Source organism: Monodon monoceros, unplaced genomic scaffold (assembly GCF_005190385.1).
Source record: "Monodon monoceros isolate NGI ecotype Baffin Bay Population unplaced genomic scaffold, NGI_Narwhal_1 Super_Scaffold_3, whole genome shotgun sequence".
NCBI classification, from domain to species: Eukaryota; Metazoa; Chordata; class Mammalia; order Artiodactyla; family Monodontidae; genus Monodon; species Monodon monoceros.
In genome coordinates, this window is record NW_021703780.1 from 67,913,255 (window position 1) to 67,932,506 (window position 19,252).

The window sequence follows — 19,252 nt, forward strand, 5'->3', positions numbered from 1 at the left end:
TCCCTCTCTCTCAAATGGCTCTTCCTCAGGAAAGCCTTCCCTGCCTCGAACCCTCCACAGCTCCTCCTGAGTAAAAGAGCTATAACTTTGCTATTACTGATAGGATTTTTAAGATTGAAATGTCGACGTAGATGAACCTTTTCCCCCTGAGTTTTTAAGTGTAGTAGCTCACTGGAATTCTTAGGCCACTGGCTGTTACGGGTCCTCATTTTCAGACCTTATCTAAGAACCCCACGCTCAGCTTTGGGACAGGAACAAAAACTAGAAAAGGTTCACTGCCCTCTTCTCTCCATCATGAGCTGCTGTTTCATTAGCAGATAAGAGCTTTAATTTGTGCCCCTGAATCAGACATCCTATAACTAGGATCAGCTTTGGACAAAAGAATTCAGCTCTTTGCCTGTGCCACCCAGTTTTTGCATGATAATTTAAAAATAGGTAAGCTTTTACTGAAAATACTACTGGATAAATATTCAAAAGTAGATAAAGTATTATACATAAACTACTTTAAAAATACATGCCAAAAGGGAAGTATCTTGTAGATTGGTATTCTGAAAATTGACGTTTGCTGAATAAAGAAATCTGTCATTTGGATTTTAAACACAGACTTCATCTACGGTCTTAAAAACAGTATCAGCTTTAGTATACTGTCAGATTGCAGCCACTGCAATGATCCATTAATTATGGGCAAACTTCTCATACAGGGACAAAACTGTCTCCTCTCACACAGAATTACCACAGACCTGTTCTTGCTTGCTTTGTGTGGCCAGCAGGTAATGTTCATCATGAGGATCCTCAGGGTCACCCTGGGACCTGTGCTGCAAAGTTGTCATCTTCTGTCCAACGATTCCAAAAGTTGCTGGATAAAACAAAGCCATCGGAGCCTGTGCATGGAAGGAAAAGAATGACCAACCAAGGATACTGCCTTCTGAAAAAACTGACCCATTAAATAAATTTTGTTCTTCCAAAAACAAAACTGGCAGATCAGATCCTATAAGTTAGACCGAGTAAGCATTCTCTTTCAGAAGTAACATTATTTCTTCAGTGCATGATAGGCCAGAAAACTAACTTATCATCAAATTGAATGGGTGATATAACACCAGAAATCTCAAAGTAAATGTAAAATAAGTGCCTAGTAATCTACTTTATAATTTCCTAGTAAGAATGGTGCCTCTTTCTAAATAACAACTCATCACATACTGGCTAATTAAAATAATGGCTCAGATCTGTTCTAATCTGTACTCTATCAGTGGTTTAAATGTTGGGTTAGCAGCTAATTTACAACCAGTTGACATTCTCACCTCATGAGGTTTCCAGCAAGTACATATTCTCTCAGTCTGATTGAACCTGGCTGCCTTTCTTTCTACCCATGGAAATATATACCGATGTGTTACCTGGAGTTTTTCATCTCCTAATCGAAACTGGTAAAGAAGGGCAGGGGAATCTGGATGTCGAATCTGAAACTCATGGTCCTGAAGCCCAGAGATGTCCTGATTCCAGGAAAAGATGCTGTCAGTGAATCAGTAAAAGTGCATGCAAACTCTTCAAATGCCATCTAAATCTCACCTATAAAAGAGCTGCCCTACAACTTCCTACCACTCCCACTGGAACTTAATAAAACAAGAGTTCAACTGTACCTTGATTCTCTTTCAACATTTCTGAAATTCCCACTATGTACATTTTTGTTTGCTTCATTATCAACACACACCAATACAATGTCCAAACCAGTAAGCAAACTCCCTCAATAACTGGGAAATGTTATTACCCCGTCTTAATGTTTCTCAAAAAAATTTTTATTCAGAATTACATTACTTGAAAAATGCTTTAAAATAAGTTGGAAAAAGAAAGGTCTAAAACAAATAGCATAAAAAGGTAGCAATTCATATACAGCAATGACTAAATGTTGACTGTTCACAATACCAAGAAAGTGCTTCAAATGATACCATTTTATTAACTGTCTATACCTATGTATTTACCTGCTACTATGCATTACATCCAAAGGTTTATCTTTATCCTTTATTAAAATGATTGTAGATCCTAAGGAGAGAGACATCTGCTAAACTCTCTTAAAAATACTAGCTGTGTTTTCCAGAGCCTGAGACACATCCATACAGCTCTGACCTTACCAAAAAACTCTCTCACTCCTTAAGAGCTTCAGCCTCAAGGCTTTATAAACTTGGGTTGAACAGGTTGCATAATACTGTTAAATTTTTAATTAGCTTTAAATATCTTCAATTTTTCCTGAAAACAAAAATAATCAGCAATTTTGATTTTGCTCCCACCTGATCTAAATGACAAAAAGTTTCTTTAAGGTGCTGCAGAAGAAGGCAATCCATTTTATTTGTTAACTGGCATTCTCTGTAAGGGAACCCAGCTCGCTGCATCAGCCAGTAAAAACATCTTGACACATCAGATCCACCATATGCCAGACAGAGCCTAGTGTTAAGAGAAAAGGGCAGATGGGTAAGCTGTCAGTTAAGAAGGTGCAAAGGGTGCTCCAAAAACTCAGTTAGGCACAGTGAAACACAGCAAGTTTCAAGAAATGTTGTAGAGATAAATTAAAGCATGAAAGGACAGAATGGATGTAAGGGACAGAGAAAGGAAGCTAGCAAAAACCAGTGGTGAACATCTAGAAGCAAAAAATGCTATTTGCAAAAACTGTCCAAGAAACAGAATACACATTAAATCCAGCTCATTTCCAAGTCCATATGTGTAGCATATGACAGCTGTTTGACTGTCTGTACTCACCAACATGTAGAAATGGCAGGCAGTGACACCGTAAGACAAAGTTAAGGGAGAAAACCTTAGCGAATACTATCTACTAACAATATTTCTACGATTTGGAAAGATCACTGCTGTGCTGTTTTAGTGGTACAAGACCTGGGTCCAGTGTTTTCTCTATACTTTGAAAACTAATGGCATTAGGTGTTACAAATGGATGAGCCCAAACAACTCAATCTGGGTTTGAGAATGCACTGTAACTTGGGGTGGGAGGTAACAAATTAACCTTTCTCATGGACTGCTTGGGCCCTCTTTTAAATTTGTTTCTATGACTTAAGAGTCAAACTTCCTATGTGGGTGACAGGAAGAATTAAAGCATCCTGAAGAAGCCATCCTGGAAGCACAAAATGCTGCAGAGAACTGGTGTGTGCACTACCTGAGTGTGCTTACCTGTGCTGGGCTTGTCTCAGGACAGACAAGCAGCAAACCTGCTCCTGCTAGGTATTTTATTACCTCTTCTATCAGAGATGACATAATGAATGGACTTGACCACGATAAAGTTACTCCTCACTCACCAAAAACAATTATGACGAGAAAAGCAAATACTCAAAATGCTAGCTAGCTAGAGAATTCAGACCTGAAAACCTATTTTCTCCTACATGACTTGCCCAAATAAAGCTTTGCTGTGAATGTGATTGGTATCTCTCTGCCACACCATAGTGAAAGACACAGAGCTAACATACACACTTCCTCTGTGGGAAAGCACACAACACACACTAGGGCTTTCGGGAGCTGCTAATGTGAACTCATATGAGAGAGTTCAAATGGGAGGGGTAAAATCGGCTATTTATAGCCGTGTTAGAATTTGCACTGCCACAATCTTACTAGTTTCACAAGAAAAATCTGAGTATGTAATTCCTTACAAAAACTTCCTTCTAACTCATGATGCTTTCAGTTGAACAGGCTGTGTGGGGAGAAGGAGCAGGGATGCCTCCTCCCAAGCTCCTCACCGAGTGTTCCGATGAGAGACCCCATCCTCCACACAGCACACGCTTGTCTTTTGGTCTCCAACGTCTACAATACACGTGCTGCTTAAACCACTCCCATAGGTGGCGCACACAGACTCCTGATGGACCACGATCCCTGAAAGACAAAAGGCAGAGGGGCGAACACCCGGGGAGCAGGGAAGACCCTACAACAAGTATTCAATTAAAATCTAGGAACCTCCAGGCAATCACCCAAGTACCACTGACCCTCCCAGAATAAGCATTTCAATAAAGCAGTGAATCAGATTAACTTTGTCAGGAAAAAAAAAAAAACAATCTCATTTCAGGCAGATTTCACTGGGATATCAGACATACCTGAAAACCCCATCTTCATTAGGATCATATTCACTAATTCTTTCACATGCTGTTTATTATAGATATCAGGAATTAACAAGATACATCTATAATACTAAAAAGAACAAAGAAAAAATATAAAATGGTTAACACTCAAGTCAGGTCAAAATAAATTTCACCACACTTGTCGTCAAAGAGGATTCTCTCTAAAGCAGTAGCAGCAATGGCTAGAGGCTCAAAATAAAAACTCAAAGCTCTCTGCCCCTATCCTTTAGGTTTTATGAAAAAAAACAGAAAATGCTGAAGTTTTGTGGGCTTTTTTCCCTTTGAGCTATTTAACACTTGTAAAATGAAAAATAAGACAACTGATGTTTCCGAAAAAGGTCCAGAGAGAAGGCATAAACGTGAGCAAGCTTGCTGATTGCAGAGCAGTTGAGAGGAACACCAAGAACCAAACAAAATGAGAAAAAAAAGAAAGCACCAGAGGGGAATTCAGTGAAGGAAAAAAGATATCCTTAACAGCTTAAGGTCGAGAAGGCTTCAAGGACACTGTCTTACAAACAACTGAGTATAGTATACTTTTATTGACCAAGAATCTTAAAGACAATCCAATAACTGGTCATTTTAGTTTACCTTTAAATCTTTCAGTGGGATTTCCAAGTATTTTTGTATCGCATGAGACCATATTACTTCAATATCTGCCAGAACAGCTGTAAGGGAGCCCCCAGGTCCTGGGTGAATATTTAACTGACCTCTTCTGATAGGCCAGTGAATATTGTAACAGTCCAGAGGATTAACATACAGGGCCTAGAAAAGACAGGGAGATGAATACATTGTTAAAACTCTTCTCTCAGGGTTTTCTAGATTCACATTCAAAAACCTAAGGCCAGAAGTTACCATTAACATTTGCTGACTGTTCTAATGTTGAGAGTGGTGTATGTAACATCTCAGGAGCCAGTGTGAATATCTGGTCCTCAGGGTAGGATTACAGAATGCTAAGAAAAACTAGAACTAGGTGGCAAAGCAAATTAATTTTACAAATAGTATCTAGGTTTTCTTCTTCCATTTCACCGTAAAGATGTTTCCTACCTCTTCTCCTACCAAAAACTCAGGGTGATGAGATGTGTTTGTCCACTTATTTCCGGAGCAATGATCTAAAATCGCAGGTCGCATCTGCTTGTTGTAGGAACGTGCCTGAAACAAAAGAGCATCCGAAAATTCTCTGAATCCATGCAAGAAAACAAAAAGGGGTTGTCCTCTTTTCTCCTCTCTCACAGACCAGATACAGTGGCAAATTTTAATCATAAATCCAAGATATGTGACAAAATATTGATTGGTCACAAGTGGATTCTCCTGCCCTATACCACAATCTTGATTTCTCCCATAATGTTAACACTTAGGCAGTGATTCAGTCAGTCCAAAATTAATCCTGTACTCTGCTGAAAGTTGAATACAGATTTATATATCGTATAGACTCATGCCCACTCCTAGCAGCACTGGTTTATCACATTAAAATGACAAATGTAGTAAGAATACAGCTTCCCATCAAGATCCTGGAATTACACACTTAAGACTCTCAGATAAATTAAATTTTCATCAACTTGACACAAGAAACACCACCTTACAAATTATTTGGCTTGCCTAGACATTTGCAACACCAATTCAGGTATTCTGTAGGTGGTTAAGAATGTTTTTTCTTCCTCTTTTAAGGAAATCCCATCTTTAATTTGCATAATGAAATAGGGAGTGCACACGAATGGTTACGACTTAATAGCAGTGGTCAAAGAATGAATCTGAAGAAAGAGTTGAGACTGAACCTGCTCAGGGGACACAGGGATCCGTCTTGTACCATTTGACATCTTTTTAGACCATATTGCTTGATCCACCATTTTAAGGCCATTTTGTCTTTGTTCATTACTTTCAGGTTTCTGGGGAAAAAGAACAGAGATGAAGCGTATAAAGAATTTAGTGAAAAAGAGAAAGAAATGGCAAAATACTAATTTAATCCAGCAAGAGCAAATGCTCCCTCATCAACGAGTAGCATGTCCTTCACCTTTGTCACACGTATTAATCTTAAGAATTCAAAGTAATCTTCTTCTTATTTATAAATAAAAAAATCAGAAAAGAGCCATCGCCATAAAACTATCTGCAAAAATCTATAACCTCAAGTGACTTCTGACTGATATCAGCGCACTGCCACTTTATATTTACAAAGTATTCGAGAGACCCTTCCATATATCCATATAATTCTCATGTTTACAATTTTATAACAATGTTTTATTCCTTCATGTGTTATTTCACTTAATTAATGAGTATTCAAGTTCTTGTGATTTGGCAAAGAACACTATATTTTTATAAAATATTATTTTGTTTTCTTTCCATTTTTATTCCTGATATTTATTCCTAAAATAGAATTGTAAGATCCAAAGATATGCGAATTTTAGATTCTTACACTGTCAAGTTATACTTAAGCTTAGAAATGGACTTAAGGAGAGTCTGCTAGTTATGCTAAAAAATGGAACCCTAAGGCTTACTATAAGAATTATAGAAACTGCAAGTTCCCAAAACTACCCTTGATTTAAAACTTAAAGCAGATTACAATGCAATACACATATTTAACACCTATCACAAAAATTTTCCTGTTAATTATCACCTGCAAAATAGGATGCCTGCTGCATCCTAAGTAAATGCTTACTCCAAGGAAATACTATTTTTTGCCTTTAAATTATGATTTGATCTAAGATTGTAACAAGTGCTTATTGTAGCAATCCAATTTGCTACAGATTGAAAATATGAGCTCAATTTAAACTCTAAGTATCTGGAAGAGAAAATATGGCAGTCACTTAATAGACATCTGGATGCATCATTTTAAGGGAGTGACAATTCTGTATCTTCCACTAAAGATCATCTTCATCAATACCCAATTCATCCTGATGGGTTAAAAAATTAGATTTACTTTTGTTATAATTATTTCTGTACAATCTAAAATTGATAGCTCAGATAAAAAATGACATTTGTAATCCTGAATGATGTCGTTATTTTAAGATACATTAAAGCTATGAAGATGTCGTTCAAGATTACAGCATATATTGAATACTGAAGCCCTCCCAAGGAGACAACCCTGGGCTTTCTCTTTAGGTCTTACATTTCTTTTGTGTGTGTGTGCTGCGAGGGGGGGGTTTGGCCACACTGCACGGCTTGTGGAAGCTTAGTTCCCTGACCAGGGATTGAACCCGGGCCCTCGGCAGCGAAAACTCGGAGTCCTAACCACCGGAACGCCAGCGTCCTCCATTTCTGACTTACATTTAGTCCCTCCCTTAGGAGCCAGTTGTCTTTGTACAGGGGCTGCCCTTGTTGTTTGTGTCTTCGTGCAACAACATGAGGAATGCTGGCAGGAAGTGTGTCTGTGGCTCGACCGATCCTCAGAGTTGTTGAACCTGGATGTATGACAACGATGAAGTTGCTCTGGATTTGCTGCAAATACAAAACATAGGAGTGTGACCTTAGTAAATAACATGCAGGTAACATGTTAAATAGCACAGAGGTAACAGGCTAGACTAAGAAATTAGTTTCCTGTAATGACTATCAAACTCAAAGGTATCAAAATAATTCAGTAAAGGGAGTTCTCTGAGAGGCATCCAAATATTGCTCTCTGCCTGCACGCAAACTCTTTTTGTATCTGTGTGCCGAGGATCTGACTCAGGGTACATAGGTCAACAAATATTTGTTTAAGTGAACGAAATCCTAAGTACCCAACGCAAATCAAGCTATAATTTGGGGGCATTTCTGTGCCAATCACTGTGGGTACAATGGTGACCAGGACGAAGTCCTGACCACTAGAGAACTTCCCATTTACTAGAGAAGAGAGTTAAACAACGAATAAGAGTGTGAGGAATACTATGACTTGTGAAGTATGGGGTTCCCTAAATCTGAATCACCTAAAGATCCTTGTTAAAACAAAACAAAACAAAAAAGACCCTAAAGCTTCACTACAAATTTTCTGATTCAGAATCTCCAGGAAGAGAGAGCCTAGGAATCTGCAATTTACAAAAGCTCCTGAAGTAATTAGTATGATCACTCAGATGTGACAACACTGGTTGAGAAGGTGAGAGAAGAAGTTAATTTAAGATCAGAATCACTGTTTTGCAATGCTGGAAAGTAAGTGGACTTTATACACGGACCACTTCCAAGAATGTGCATGAACTGTATTTTCGTCATTGTTTTTTAAACACTTCACCCTTATTGGTTCTGTACTATTTACGTGATCTGGCAAGAGTCTGCGGTTAAGAAACCAGAGTTCACAATTCTATCCTCACAGGTCAGAGAGCTCTGCTGCATTTCACCATCCATTACTGGGAGACAGTGAACAAGGACTGACAAAGCAGCACAAATCAGGACAGTGGAGTAATGACTGTGGGCTTTTAGATCTGTAATTCTCAAGGGGGCAGAATATAACCTGAATCACTAGGGAACCTTTACCACGTAAACCTGTTGAGGGACCCAGAGTTTCAGGAGGGAGTGGGGGAAGAAGGGACTCGAACAATCCCTTTGACAACAGGATGCCACTGTTGAGAATCACCATTCCAGTGTGACTCCTAAATCATCACCTACTCTGCTCTGCCCTTAAGCTACAGTTGTGTCTTCTTGGCATGTCCTCGTTTAAAATATTTCCGTAACTTTCCAATAAGATACAGTCCAGAATCTCCAAGATCAAGACCCTGCCTACTTCTCTAGCTTTACTCTAGAACCACTTACTTTTCAGTCTCTTTAATCTTCCCAATCCAGATGTCTCCTGATTTCTTAGTTCACTGTGCTGACATTCAGGCCTTCACAAACGCAACTCCCCTTGCCTGCAGTGTTCTTTCTCCCTGTTAAATCTTACTCCTCCCTTCAGGTCTAAAGTTAAATGTCATCAGACCAGGTTTATTTGTCCCCCTGCAATAAAATCTTATGGCACCCCTCCTTTTCATGACACTTATCATTCTTGTAATGATTTACTGTCTGCTCTCTCAAAAGACAAAACCTTCATGTAAAGGACTACTACTGTCTTGTTCACTACTCTGTGCCCAGTGCACGGCATACAGGAGCCTAGTAGGTATTTGTTGAATGCCCATGGCACCACTCTCACATGGCCTGGTGCCCTGCAGCACACTTCTCAAGCTTTTGCGTGCTATGGCAGACAACATTTATCTAGCAAACTGAGTTAAACAGATGAGGTGGCTTGCCATCAGGGACATCTGTACCTCATTAATAGTACACAGGCTGCAGCACGCTGATGGCGAAGCTCTGGGGTAGTAAACGCAGTTTTCCAAAGTGTGGACAAGCAGTTTTTAATAATTACATATCTATCTTAACATATCAGAAAACAACTAGCCAATATATCCTACACATCATTTCCTGGACATTACTGCTTAAGATAAAATTGAGTAAAAACAGTTATTCAGCAAATAATGGTAGAGCTCTCACAGAGGATATGGAAAAACCAAAAGTTGTTACATGACTGAAGTTAAGCAAACGTTGTTATAGTGGCTAATGGCCCAGGCTCCAGATTCACAAATCTGGCTCGAAATTCAGGCTGTGCCACTTCCTTGCTCTAGATAAAGTACCTACCTCAGAGAGCTATTGTGAGGATTAAACGAGTTCATCATGTAGCTCGGAGTCTGGCTATCTATTCCCAAGTTCTGCATTCCCTTCAGAAGAGGCCAGGCTCTGGCTTATACGACCCTCTTGATGCCATCCCTGTTAAGATCTCCAGTCTCATGTCTTGCTCCTTCTTCTTCCTCAATTCCAGACATCCTCATCTCCAACATTTCATATCCTCCCTTGGCCCAGGTCTCTTCCATGCTGTTCTCCTGCCCTCACATTCCCCCTGGCTAACTCCTAATCACCCTTTAGGTCTTTGTCCAGGCGTCACCTCCATCGAAGAAACTGTCCCAGACCGTCAGGGCTGGAGGAGGTACCTGTTGTGTGTGCCCAATACCTCCCCCTACGGTCCTCTGCACTACTCCATCCCACTCCATGCCCTAGATACTTACTGCCCATCCCCAACCGTGAGCTCCCCCTTCCCGCCAAGTGGGAGAATCCTAGAGAGTGGGGACTGGCAAGGCCCTTACACACCATCCAGTCTGCCCCCTCAAACTAGTTGGCAGGAAGGTGACAGCCCTGTGCTGGTCTCATAGCCCGGGAGGCTGGGGTTCGCACAGTGGCTGGTGTCACTGGCCTGGCCATCTGCACTGTGCCCTCGGAGAAAGCGGGGAACGACCCCCTTGCACCACCCACCTGGGTGGGCGCCCGAAGACTCCCGCCGTTCGCCAGCCTCCTCCCCCTAGCCCAGCTCCGCGGCCCCCCGCCCCGCCCGGAAGCCGAGTCCGAGGCCCGCCCCCCGCGCCTCACCTCCTGCAGCGACTCCGGCACCAGCGCGGGCACGATGGGTCGCTTCACGCCGCGCTGCTCCTTCTCCTTCTCCCCGCCCTTCTCTTTCCCATTCTCCGTGTCCCCCTTCTCGGCCTGGGTCATCTCGGCCGCCGACGCCCCTCCAGCCTCTAGCCTCAAGGACGCAACGCGACCACCAGAGAACAGGCCTCGGAACAGGCGCAACCTCTCGGCCGACTGCCCACAACCAAGATGGCCGCCGGGAGTCGGCCCAGAGCATTCCGGGAAAGCGGAAGGGCGGAGCTGCCCGGAGGAGGGTAAGGTGGGAGGGTGCACTGGCTGGATGTTGCTGTGATTGGTCCTGGCTGCAGCATGCCCGCAACCTTTGTTTTGCGTGCTTGCTGTGGAGCAGCTGATAACTGGTGTCTCATTTCGTCATCACACCTGTCTTTTCTGGCTTCTCGGACACCATACGTAATTCTAGTTCTCCTCGTACTTCACTGGCCATGCTCAGTCGGGCCTCTGATGTTAGGATTCTCTGGAGTTAGGTCTTCTCTCTACACACTCCTTGGATGACTTTATCCAGTTTCATGGCTTTAAATATGACGGTAACTCCCAAATATGTATTTCCAGTTTGGATCTCGCCCTGATAACCAACTGCTTATTTAGTATCTCCACTTAGATGTCTACAAGGCATTGTAAACTTAAATATATCCAAAATGTAACTCGATCCCCGCCTCCCCCCCAAAAATCTACTCCAATTTTCACCATCTTGTTTCACTTGTTCCTTCAATTGTCCACATCTTCTACATGCAAATCCATCAGCAAATCCCGCAGTCCCTCAAATATGCCTTGAATGCATCCACTTCTCCACTCCTACTGCCACTACCTGGTCCGATCTCACCTGGACCACCACAACATCCTCAAAACCCAACTCCCTGCTTCCAGTTTTGTCCGCCTGTAGTCTGGTTTTCATACAGACCAGTGTTTATTAATGCCACTACAACCCCATTTCCTGGCAAACAGAGTTGAATAAATACTTATAAACGGATATAAAAGTGATTTTACTGAACACTTTGGTTTCAAAGACTGTTAAACACAAAGTAGAATTATCTGTATTATTCATTTTTCCATAAATATTTCAGTGCCTATTACACGTAGTCACTATTCAAAGCACTGGGGTAAAGAAGACAAAATCGTAACCTCATACAGCTTTCACTCTAGTGAAAGAATGAGAGTTACCAGCATTCAGATGGGGTTAAAGCCAACAGGCAGTATCTTAAGCAATGGTTTAGAATTAAAATTGGTAAAGATAGCATTGAAGTCCTCGATTTTAAAGACCACCTAGCAAATCTACATTCTGTAGCTCAGGCTTGTTGGTTATGGCTTTACAAATACCCTGATAATTACATCTGGTAGCAAGTAAGACACATTGTATTAAAGATCCATGGGACAAATAGGCTTTAAGATAAAAATTAATTCAAGAGCACAGATATCATATGCATACTACTGAAATACACTGTGATTTATTTATAAAGAACAACAAAAGCAATGAACAGTATTTCAGAAGTTGAAAAGGGTGACACTAATAGTACTCAATATGCAGCCGTTTATTTTCAAATTTGGAGCCTTCTGTGTCTTAATTATATAAAGATGAGAAGTCAGTCTTGTAACCTAAAAATATTTACTTATTAAAACTATATCAATACTTTCATAAACGATACAAAAAAGATGAGACAAACATGTGCATTTATAGAACTGCCTATCAGTCATGCCAGATCCCTGCGGGGGGGAATTCCCAGCACGACCTCATTCATCTGTGAGGACACAGAGCAATCCTTGTTTAGAGTACACATTCATCTAACTTGTCCAGTGTGGTCAACACTCCATTTCTTGATGGTTTCCTTCTGCTATGAATGTGCTTGTCCAGTTGTCTGCTTCTTAGAGCAGACATTTACCTAAAAGAAAATGTTATAATAGTTACTAGTTAGAAATTTGGATCTGTATAAAAAAGCTAGTCATTACATGTTATAAAACCTTCTTCAAAAGACATTTTGATTCAAAAGACAATTTTTCAAGGGTTAAGATAAAAATATTTTTCCAAATAAGATGTATGAGTAATCACAAAATGTTGTGACTTCTGCTTTCCTAAAGAAAACCTGCCTAAGGAGGCATTTTCAAAATGAAATCCCTGCAGAATTGCAGGTTTTAAGTTACCTTCCTCATCCACCGGCCATTGGAGGAGGATTAGGGCCACGCAAATGATTAATTCGACCCATTCTTCTCGGGGGGTTTCCTGGTGGCCTAAGATAAGAAAAGTTAATTTCTACTGTTTAGTAGACACTACTTCAATTGATTCCTTTTAAGCACTCAAATAGACCCTCTTCTTTATTTAAAATAGGAACTACCATTTAGGTCGCGAGTCACAAATTCAAATACTGAAAGAGACCAGATGCATAAAGCGCATGAGGAAAGTGAGTCAAGCAAGGGTTAGGATAAACGGAACAGCTCCTCCTATAAATCTCCAACTGAAGCCCAGCTTCAGCTGATTTTTGCCATATAGAAACACAATCCCCACCCAGTGCTGCTGGATTGTGAGATTTTCATTAGCAGCTGGAAATCCAGATTCTGAAGTGAAACCTCTAGATTTTAATGTTGGCCATCAGTTTTCATCCTCTAATTTAGACTTTTCCCATAGGATATTTGATATACATTTTAGCTTTGTCAGATTAACTCTGATTATCAAATCAAAGGCAACTTGATTTAATTTACAGTAATACATTAATTTTGTGAAATAGAATTTAAGCCTTTAATTACCATGAGCCTAACTATGTCTGTCTGCCTATTTATCTCTAATTTAATTATATTACACAGAGGGGTAAAAACATTGTTTATCAATTTAAAAAGTTATACCCTCTTCCATCATCATATCTGGAATCAGATGAGCTTCCGTAGCCTCTTCTCTTTTTCACATCTTGCTGAAACAGAGTTCTGAAACTGAAACAAGGGGCAGAAAACAACAGAAGATCCACTTTCAACGTTATAAAATGCATTTCCATGGTTCCAACTATCATCTCTGTGGAAGGATGACTACCCTAACTTAGCTCCAAACCCACATTTCTTGAAGCCAGCTGGACAACACCATCTAGCGCAAGCACAAGTCTAAACAGAGTGTGCTATGTTCTGTGCCAAAGCCACCATTCCTTGTCTTTCTTGTTTGCTGTAACTCTTCTAGACAGAGTCTAGCGATGACTCTGAAACCAGAGTCATCTCCAACTTCCTTCCTCTGCTCTGTATCAGTTGTCAAGTCCCAGAGTCTGCTTTTATAGTATTGCATGTCCATTTCCTGTGCCAACAGCCTACCTAATGTTACCTTGGGGAAGGAGGGGCTGAAGTGGTGTGCCAGAGGCACAGGGCTTTCTGGGAATCCGTTTAAATGGAATTTTATTTGTGGAGCGGGAAGGATTTAACTAAATTAAAACAATATTTTAAATAAACAATATGGAGGTGAAATTTGTAAGAGACTGCAAAGAAGTTTTGCAATGAGTAACTTAACTTAGGCCTCTCTGTCCCCTGTTGTATTTCTCTATGGAACGGTTTCTTCTATTTTACCCCGTCTAATTTATGCCACATGCAGCCATCAGATTAATCTTTCTAAACCAGAGCTACAATCAAATTAAGTATAAAGAGCATAGGCTGATTTTCAAATTTCTCTGCCATCTTTGCTGTGCCTCTTCCACCTGGAATAACCTCCTCTGACGTCCTCCTCCCACAATCATGACCAGCGCAAGGCCCCTTGTAAAAAGAAGACATTTACTGATATTAAAATCAATGAAGTAAGGAGACATCCCACATCTCTGCATATCTGCAGTTCTCTGCCCACGAGACACTCAAATGTATATTCAAACTTTGGATGAGTAAGACTTGTTAGTAGATGAACAATTTTCATAAAACAAACAGCATATGAAAGACCAAAAAATGAATTTAACTAAGAATTGCTTGAAATTATGGTGAAGTTTACATTTTTGTCTCCTCTGTATCGATGCTAATCCTTCATTTAAAAAAAAGTTTATGCCCTGGGAGCTTTTAAAAGTCAAGATCTAATTCCCCTTGTTTACTTGTATACTATGCCATAAAAGCTGCACATACGCACTGAAGGCAGGAACAGTTGAGAGAAAGCAAAGTGCTGTCATCTGGCAGAACGAGCAGGTCTGGCCCCATAGCTGCAGGCTGAAATGGTTACCACCACGGCTAAGACATGGTTAAGCTTACTAACTCAAGGAACATATTCATAATCATAAAAGATGTTTGGGGCAGTTTTATCACTACACAAGTCTTCATCTCCCTTAGAAAAGCTATTAATAAAAATTACAATTAAAAAGTGCTTCAGGCAAGCTGAACTTAAATATCAGGGCTATTAAGAGGACTACTATACTTACAACAAAACCACAAACTCAGCTATTCCCCAGAAGAAATCTGTTATAAAAGACAATCTCCATGGGGACTGACTCCTGCTGTCCAACACTTGTCCTATAGACAAGAATAAAGAAACTTCAGTTAGTGCAACAAATCCCTGACACAAGATGCGTTACATTTAATCAGTTAGGTAACAATCATAGGCTCAGTTTTCAACTTGTTCACTGTTCCAAATAGTCTACACAAGGAAAGGTGTGTTATGTGTACATCATTCTAAGGAAAGGTTAGGGAAATGAAGTTCTGTGGTCTAGAGGTCATTCCTTTAATATGTCAAATTATGCCTCCTATAGTTTGTAATTTCTGCTGGGTGACATTTCAAGTTTTTTTTTTTCTCTTTTTTTTTTTTTTTTACTGTGGTAAAATACACACAAAAAAATTTACCATTTTAACCATTTTTAAGTGTACAGTTCTATGGCATTAAGTACATTCACACCGTCATACAACCATCACCGTCGGCCACCTCCAGAACGTTTTCATCTTCCCCAACTAAAACTCCACACCCATTAAACACTAACTCCTCATTTCTCCCTTCCCCCAGCCCCTGAAAACCACCATTCTACTTTCTATCTCTATGAATTTGACTGCTCTAGGAACCTTGTACGAGGAATCATACAATATTCGTACTTTGGTAACTGGCTATTTCACTTAGCACAATGTCTTCAGGATTCATCCATATTGCAGCATATGTCAAAATTTCCTTTTTTAAGGCTGATGAATATTCCAATGTAAGTATATACTACATTTTGTTTATCCATCCTATTGATGGACACTTAGGTTGCTTCCACTTTTTGGCTACTGTGAACATGCCGCTATGAACATGGGTGTACAATACCTTTATTCAAGTATTTTGAGGAAACAAATGAGATGAGTGAATATAAAGAATGCTCACACCACTTCCATTTTCCTAAATGTGTTCTGAGTATCTCTTTCACTTGCAAAGTCTCTTGCCTATATAAAAAGACTTTTTATACATACCCTTAAAATCTTCAGGATCAGTTGTTATGTTAAAATTTTTATATATCAAAGAATTCGTGGGACTTCCCTGGTGGCGCAGTGGTTGAGAGTCCGCCTGCCGATGCAGGGGACACGGGTCTGTGCCCCGGTCCGGGAAGGTCCCACATGCCGCGGAGCGGCTGGGCCCATGAGCCATGGCCGCTGAGCCTGCGCGTCCGGAGCCTGTACTCCGCGACGGGAGAGACCCGTGTACCGCAAAAAAAAAAAAAAAAAAAAAAAAAAAGAAGAAAAAAAGAATTCGTGGGCTCTAAGTACTAAAGAGAATTTGGCTTGTTCATTAAAATGACCACTATTTTTCTTTAACAGAATGCTGTTGAACCGAATTACAGACTCCAGTTTTATCTTACAGAAAAATGGATATATTTTTCAAACCACTTTAAATAATAGAAGCTACATCAGGAAAGCTTAATACTCTAGAGTTTCCGTCTTGCAAATCAACAGGTTAGAATATTTTGGGAGACGAGCCATCTGTCAACTACCTCTCCTCTCCATTTTCCCAAGGGCTTCAACACTCACTGCCATGCCCAGTTTGCTTCTCCTCTTTCCTTGACCAGCTTACTTTCAGGTATCCACTTGGACCTGAGCCCTCACAGAGCTACTGAGAAAAAGGGGCTACACTTAAAGACAGAGCGTGAGTGATAGGCTTGGTTCTGCCTCTTACTAGCTCTGCTTCGTTGGGTGATGTGACATTTTCCTTCTCTGAGAAAAACTATTACAAGGAGAGTCATCATATAGAATTGTTGAGAAAAAAAAAAAGTCACTTGACAGTAAGAAAAAGTTTTTATCAACTATGAAATGCTAGTACAGTCCTTCTAAGAAAATAGATCTAGGACCTCCCTGGTGGAGCAGTGGTTAAGAATCCGCCTGCCAATGCAGGGAACATGGGTTCGATCCCTGGTCCGGGAAGGTCCCACATGCCACAGGGCAACTAAGCCCCTGTGCCACAACTACTGAGCCTGCACTCTAGAGCCCGCGAGCCACAACTACTGAAGCCTGCACACCTAGAGCCCATGCTGCACAACAAGAGAAGCCACCGCAATGAGAAGCCACCGCAATGAGAAGCTCGCACATCGCAATGAAGAGTAGCCCCCGCTCGCAGCAACTAGAGAAAGCCTGTGCGCAGCGACAAGAAGGAAGGGAGGGAGGAAACAGATCTAATTGGAACCCGTCAATTTCTTGCTTTGCGATTCTAAAGAACATATTGCATGCATTTGTACCATTCTGACTTTTTTGCGCTTTTCTTCCCAGTTTCTGAAGGCAGAAACCTCCCCTCCCAATATCCTCAGAGAGAAATAAGTTGCTTGAATGCAGTTGGCCATTTCTCAACTATAAAAGTGAGATTAGAGGCCCTAGTAGGACCTTTATGTTATTTATGTAGTTCAAAAACAACAATGCATACACAAAAAGACACACTACAAATACAAAGAATTATTCAATAGATAATAGAAGCTGCCAGCCTTAACCACAAAGAATATAACACAAAGTCTGCAAGTGCCCAAAACGAAGATGAAACTGTGATCTTTAGTGTCCATCAACCTACTTGTTTCAAAGATTTTTAAGTAATCTTAGAAGGAACAAGGAAGAAGAGAAAGTGAGATTTTGAAAAGCAAAGAAATGCAAAGTGCACTCAGCCAGAAGATTTCTCACTACCTTCATGGTCTCTGAATATAAACAGATGACTCAAATAGAACCAGAACCTGGTTCCAGTGATGCAAGAACTAGTTAAGAGTGCACCAAGGCATTTATTTCACCTGAGTCAAACCAGTGGGCAGGCAGTTCTGACACTGTTCTGACCCAGTCATACTGTGTCTTTCCTTTCCATCCACTGTCTTCGGGGAGTCACTGAATTAAGTCTCTCTCAGCTTCTCTTCTTGAAATTAGGGCAGAAAGCTACATGCGTGACGAGCTACCCCTCTGCTGGGAGAAAAAGCCTATCCAAAGCTTTTCTTCAACTCTCTTACACACTACAGAAAGAGGCAGCGTAGTAGAAAACCTTAAGAACGCAGACGTCAGCCTACCTGCGTTAGAAACCCGGCTGAGCCACTAGAACTACCTTTGTGATCCTGGGCAAGCTATTTAATCCGGCTGCGCCTCAGTCTCCACCCGCAAAACATATAATAGGGATATCACCCGGATAGGGCGACATTAAGACAATGAGCGGACAAACGAACAACGCTAAAAAAAAGTGCCCGAGGCACAAACGCTACGTAACGGCGTGAACACTGTGGTCTTTTCTAGTTAAGGACACTGACGCCCGACAGGAAAGACCACTTTCCGAGACCCACAAGCAGAAGCTCCAGAAGGGCGAGGACGCCGGGCACTCGGCACCGCCGTCACCACGGGGACCTTGGCCCCCGCCGCGGCTCAGGGACGTTCGGCCGACGTTCGGCCAGCTCCGCCTGGCCGCGGGGCGTGCCCGGAAAAGCGGCGCCGGGACGGCGGGCGAGGATGGAAGAAACCCGAGGCTCGACCTCCCGGGACGGAGGTCGCCCACGTAGCCTCTCCAACTCACCATTCGAGATGTAAACCATCTTCCTCCTTCTCCGCCTCCAGAGCGACTGTCGGGCCTGGCCCCTCTCACTTTCCGTATCTCCCTCCGCGCTCCTCCCTCTGACGTCACAGGCCGCGAATAGACAAAACAGTGACTGAGGAGGGAGGTGGACAGAGCCCATTGGCTCTGGGGGGACACGCCCCCGACGGGCGTTTTGGTCCCTGCTGGTGATTTTCGATGTAAGGTGGAGGCTGGGGCAGGTGACAGGACGTGACGTTGCGTATTTAGCCTGTAAACGCGGGCTTTCCTGGCTCCTTCGGCAGTGGAGTTTGGAGAGCTCGTTTGCGCTGCTGGAAGAAGTTACGCTGCTTTCTAGTTGTTTGAAGGGCCCAGGGTTGGGGAGGCAAGGTCACGTGTGAAGTGACTTGGAGAACCGCCGGCAGGAGGAGGTTCCTGAGAATTTTCCAGAATTGTGGATCTTTCAAGGTGTACAGGGAAGTGCCTTGCGGGCGGAGGCGGTGATCAATCCGAAAAGAGCTTTACGGTCAAGACTTCGGGAATACACAGGCCCTATGTAGACAATGTACTCATTCTCTTTAGAACCGGTGTTTCTACTCTTGGTTCGCTATAAGTGGATGGAGTTTTTATCAGCTCTCGTGAGACAGCTGAAAAATACTGTAGCGCGGGGTAGCTCGAGACCTTTCTCTGCTTGCTTTTTATTACTGGCTACTTTGTGATATTGCCAGCACTGTGGAGGTGACAGATGAATGAGAAGCTGTCTCGTGGTCATTGATTAAATATGGCCCACGTACCTTGTGCTGATTGATTAAATATGGCCCAC

At 41.7% G+C, this 19,252-nt stretch overlaps 2 protein-coding genes across 3 annotated transcripts in view; both read right to left on the minus strand.

The window, feature by feature from the left end:
- The window catches only part of ACTR8 (actin related protein 8), a 13,305-nt gene extending 2,613 nt beyond the window's left edge, over window positions 1–10,692 (minus strand). Inside the window, exons 1-10 of the mRNA XM_029242644.1 lie at window positions 10,452–10,692; window positions 7,362–7,532; window positions 5,876–5,986; window positions 5,148–5,252; window positions 4,692–4,865; window positions 4,080–4,173; window positions 3,729–3,861; window positions 2,280–2,433; window positions 1,392–1,487; window positions 741–881 (exon numbers count right to left, since the gene is read on the minus strand). Of these exons, the coding sequence (XP_029098477.1) occupies window positions 741–881; window positions 1,392–1,487; window positions 2,280–2,433; window positions 3,729–3,861; window positions 4,080–4,173; window positions 4,692–4,865; window positions 5,148–5,252; window positions 5,876–5,986; window positions 7,362–7,532; window positions 10,452–10,574 (1,302 nt within the window). The 5' untranslated portion in view covers window positions 10,575–10,692. The remainder of the gene's footprint in view (window positions 1–740; window positions 882–1,391; window positions 1,488–2,279; window positions 2,434–3,728; window positions 3,862–4,079; window positions 4,174–4,691; window positions 4,866–5,147; window positions 5,253–5,875; window positions 5,987–7,361; window positions 7,533–10,451) is intronic.
- Window positions 10,693–11,930: 1,238 nt separating this feature from the next.
- SELENOK (selenoprotein K) lies at window positions 11,931–18,515 on the minus strand. Of its 2 annotated transcripts, XM_029242642.1 has the most exons (5): window positions 18,433–18,515; window positions 14,870–14,960; window positions 13,344–13,427; window positions 12,648–12,734; window positions 11,931–12,388 (listed from the first exon to the last, which is right to left on the minus strand). In XM_029242642.1, exons 1-5 carry the CDS (start codon window positions 18,449–18,451, stop codon window positions 12,385–12,387), a joined length of 285 nt encoding a protein of 94 aa, XP_029098475.1. In that variant the 5' UTR covers window positions 18,452–18,515; the 3' UTR covers window positions 11,931–12,384. The 2 variants fall into 2 exon arrangements, with proteins under 2 accessions (XP_029098475.1, XP_029098476.1); XM_029242643.1 differs by lacking the exon at window positions 11,931–12,388 and having other exon boundaries at window positions 12,644–12,734.
- Between the last annotated feature and the right edge of the window lie 737 nt (window positions 18,516–19,252).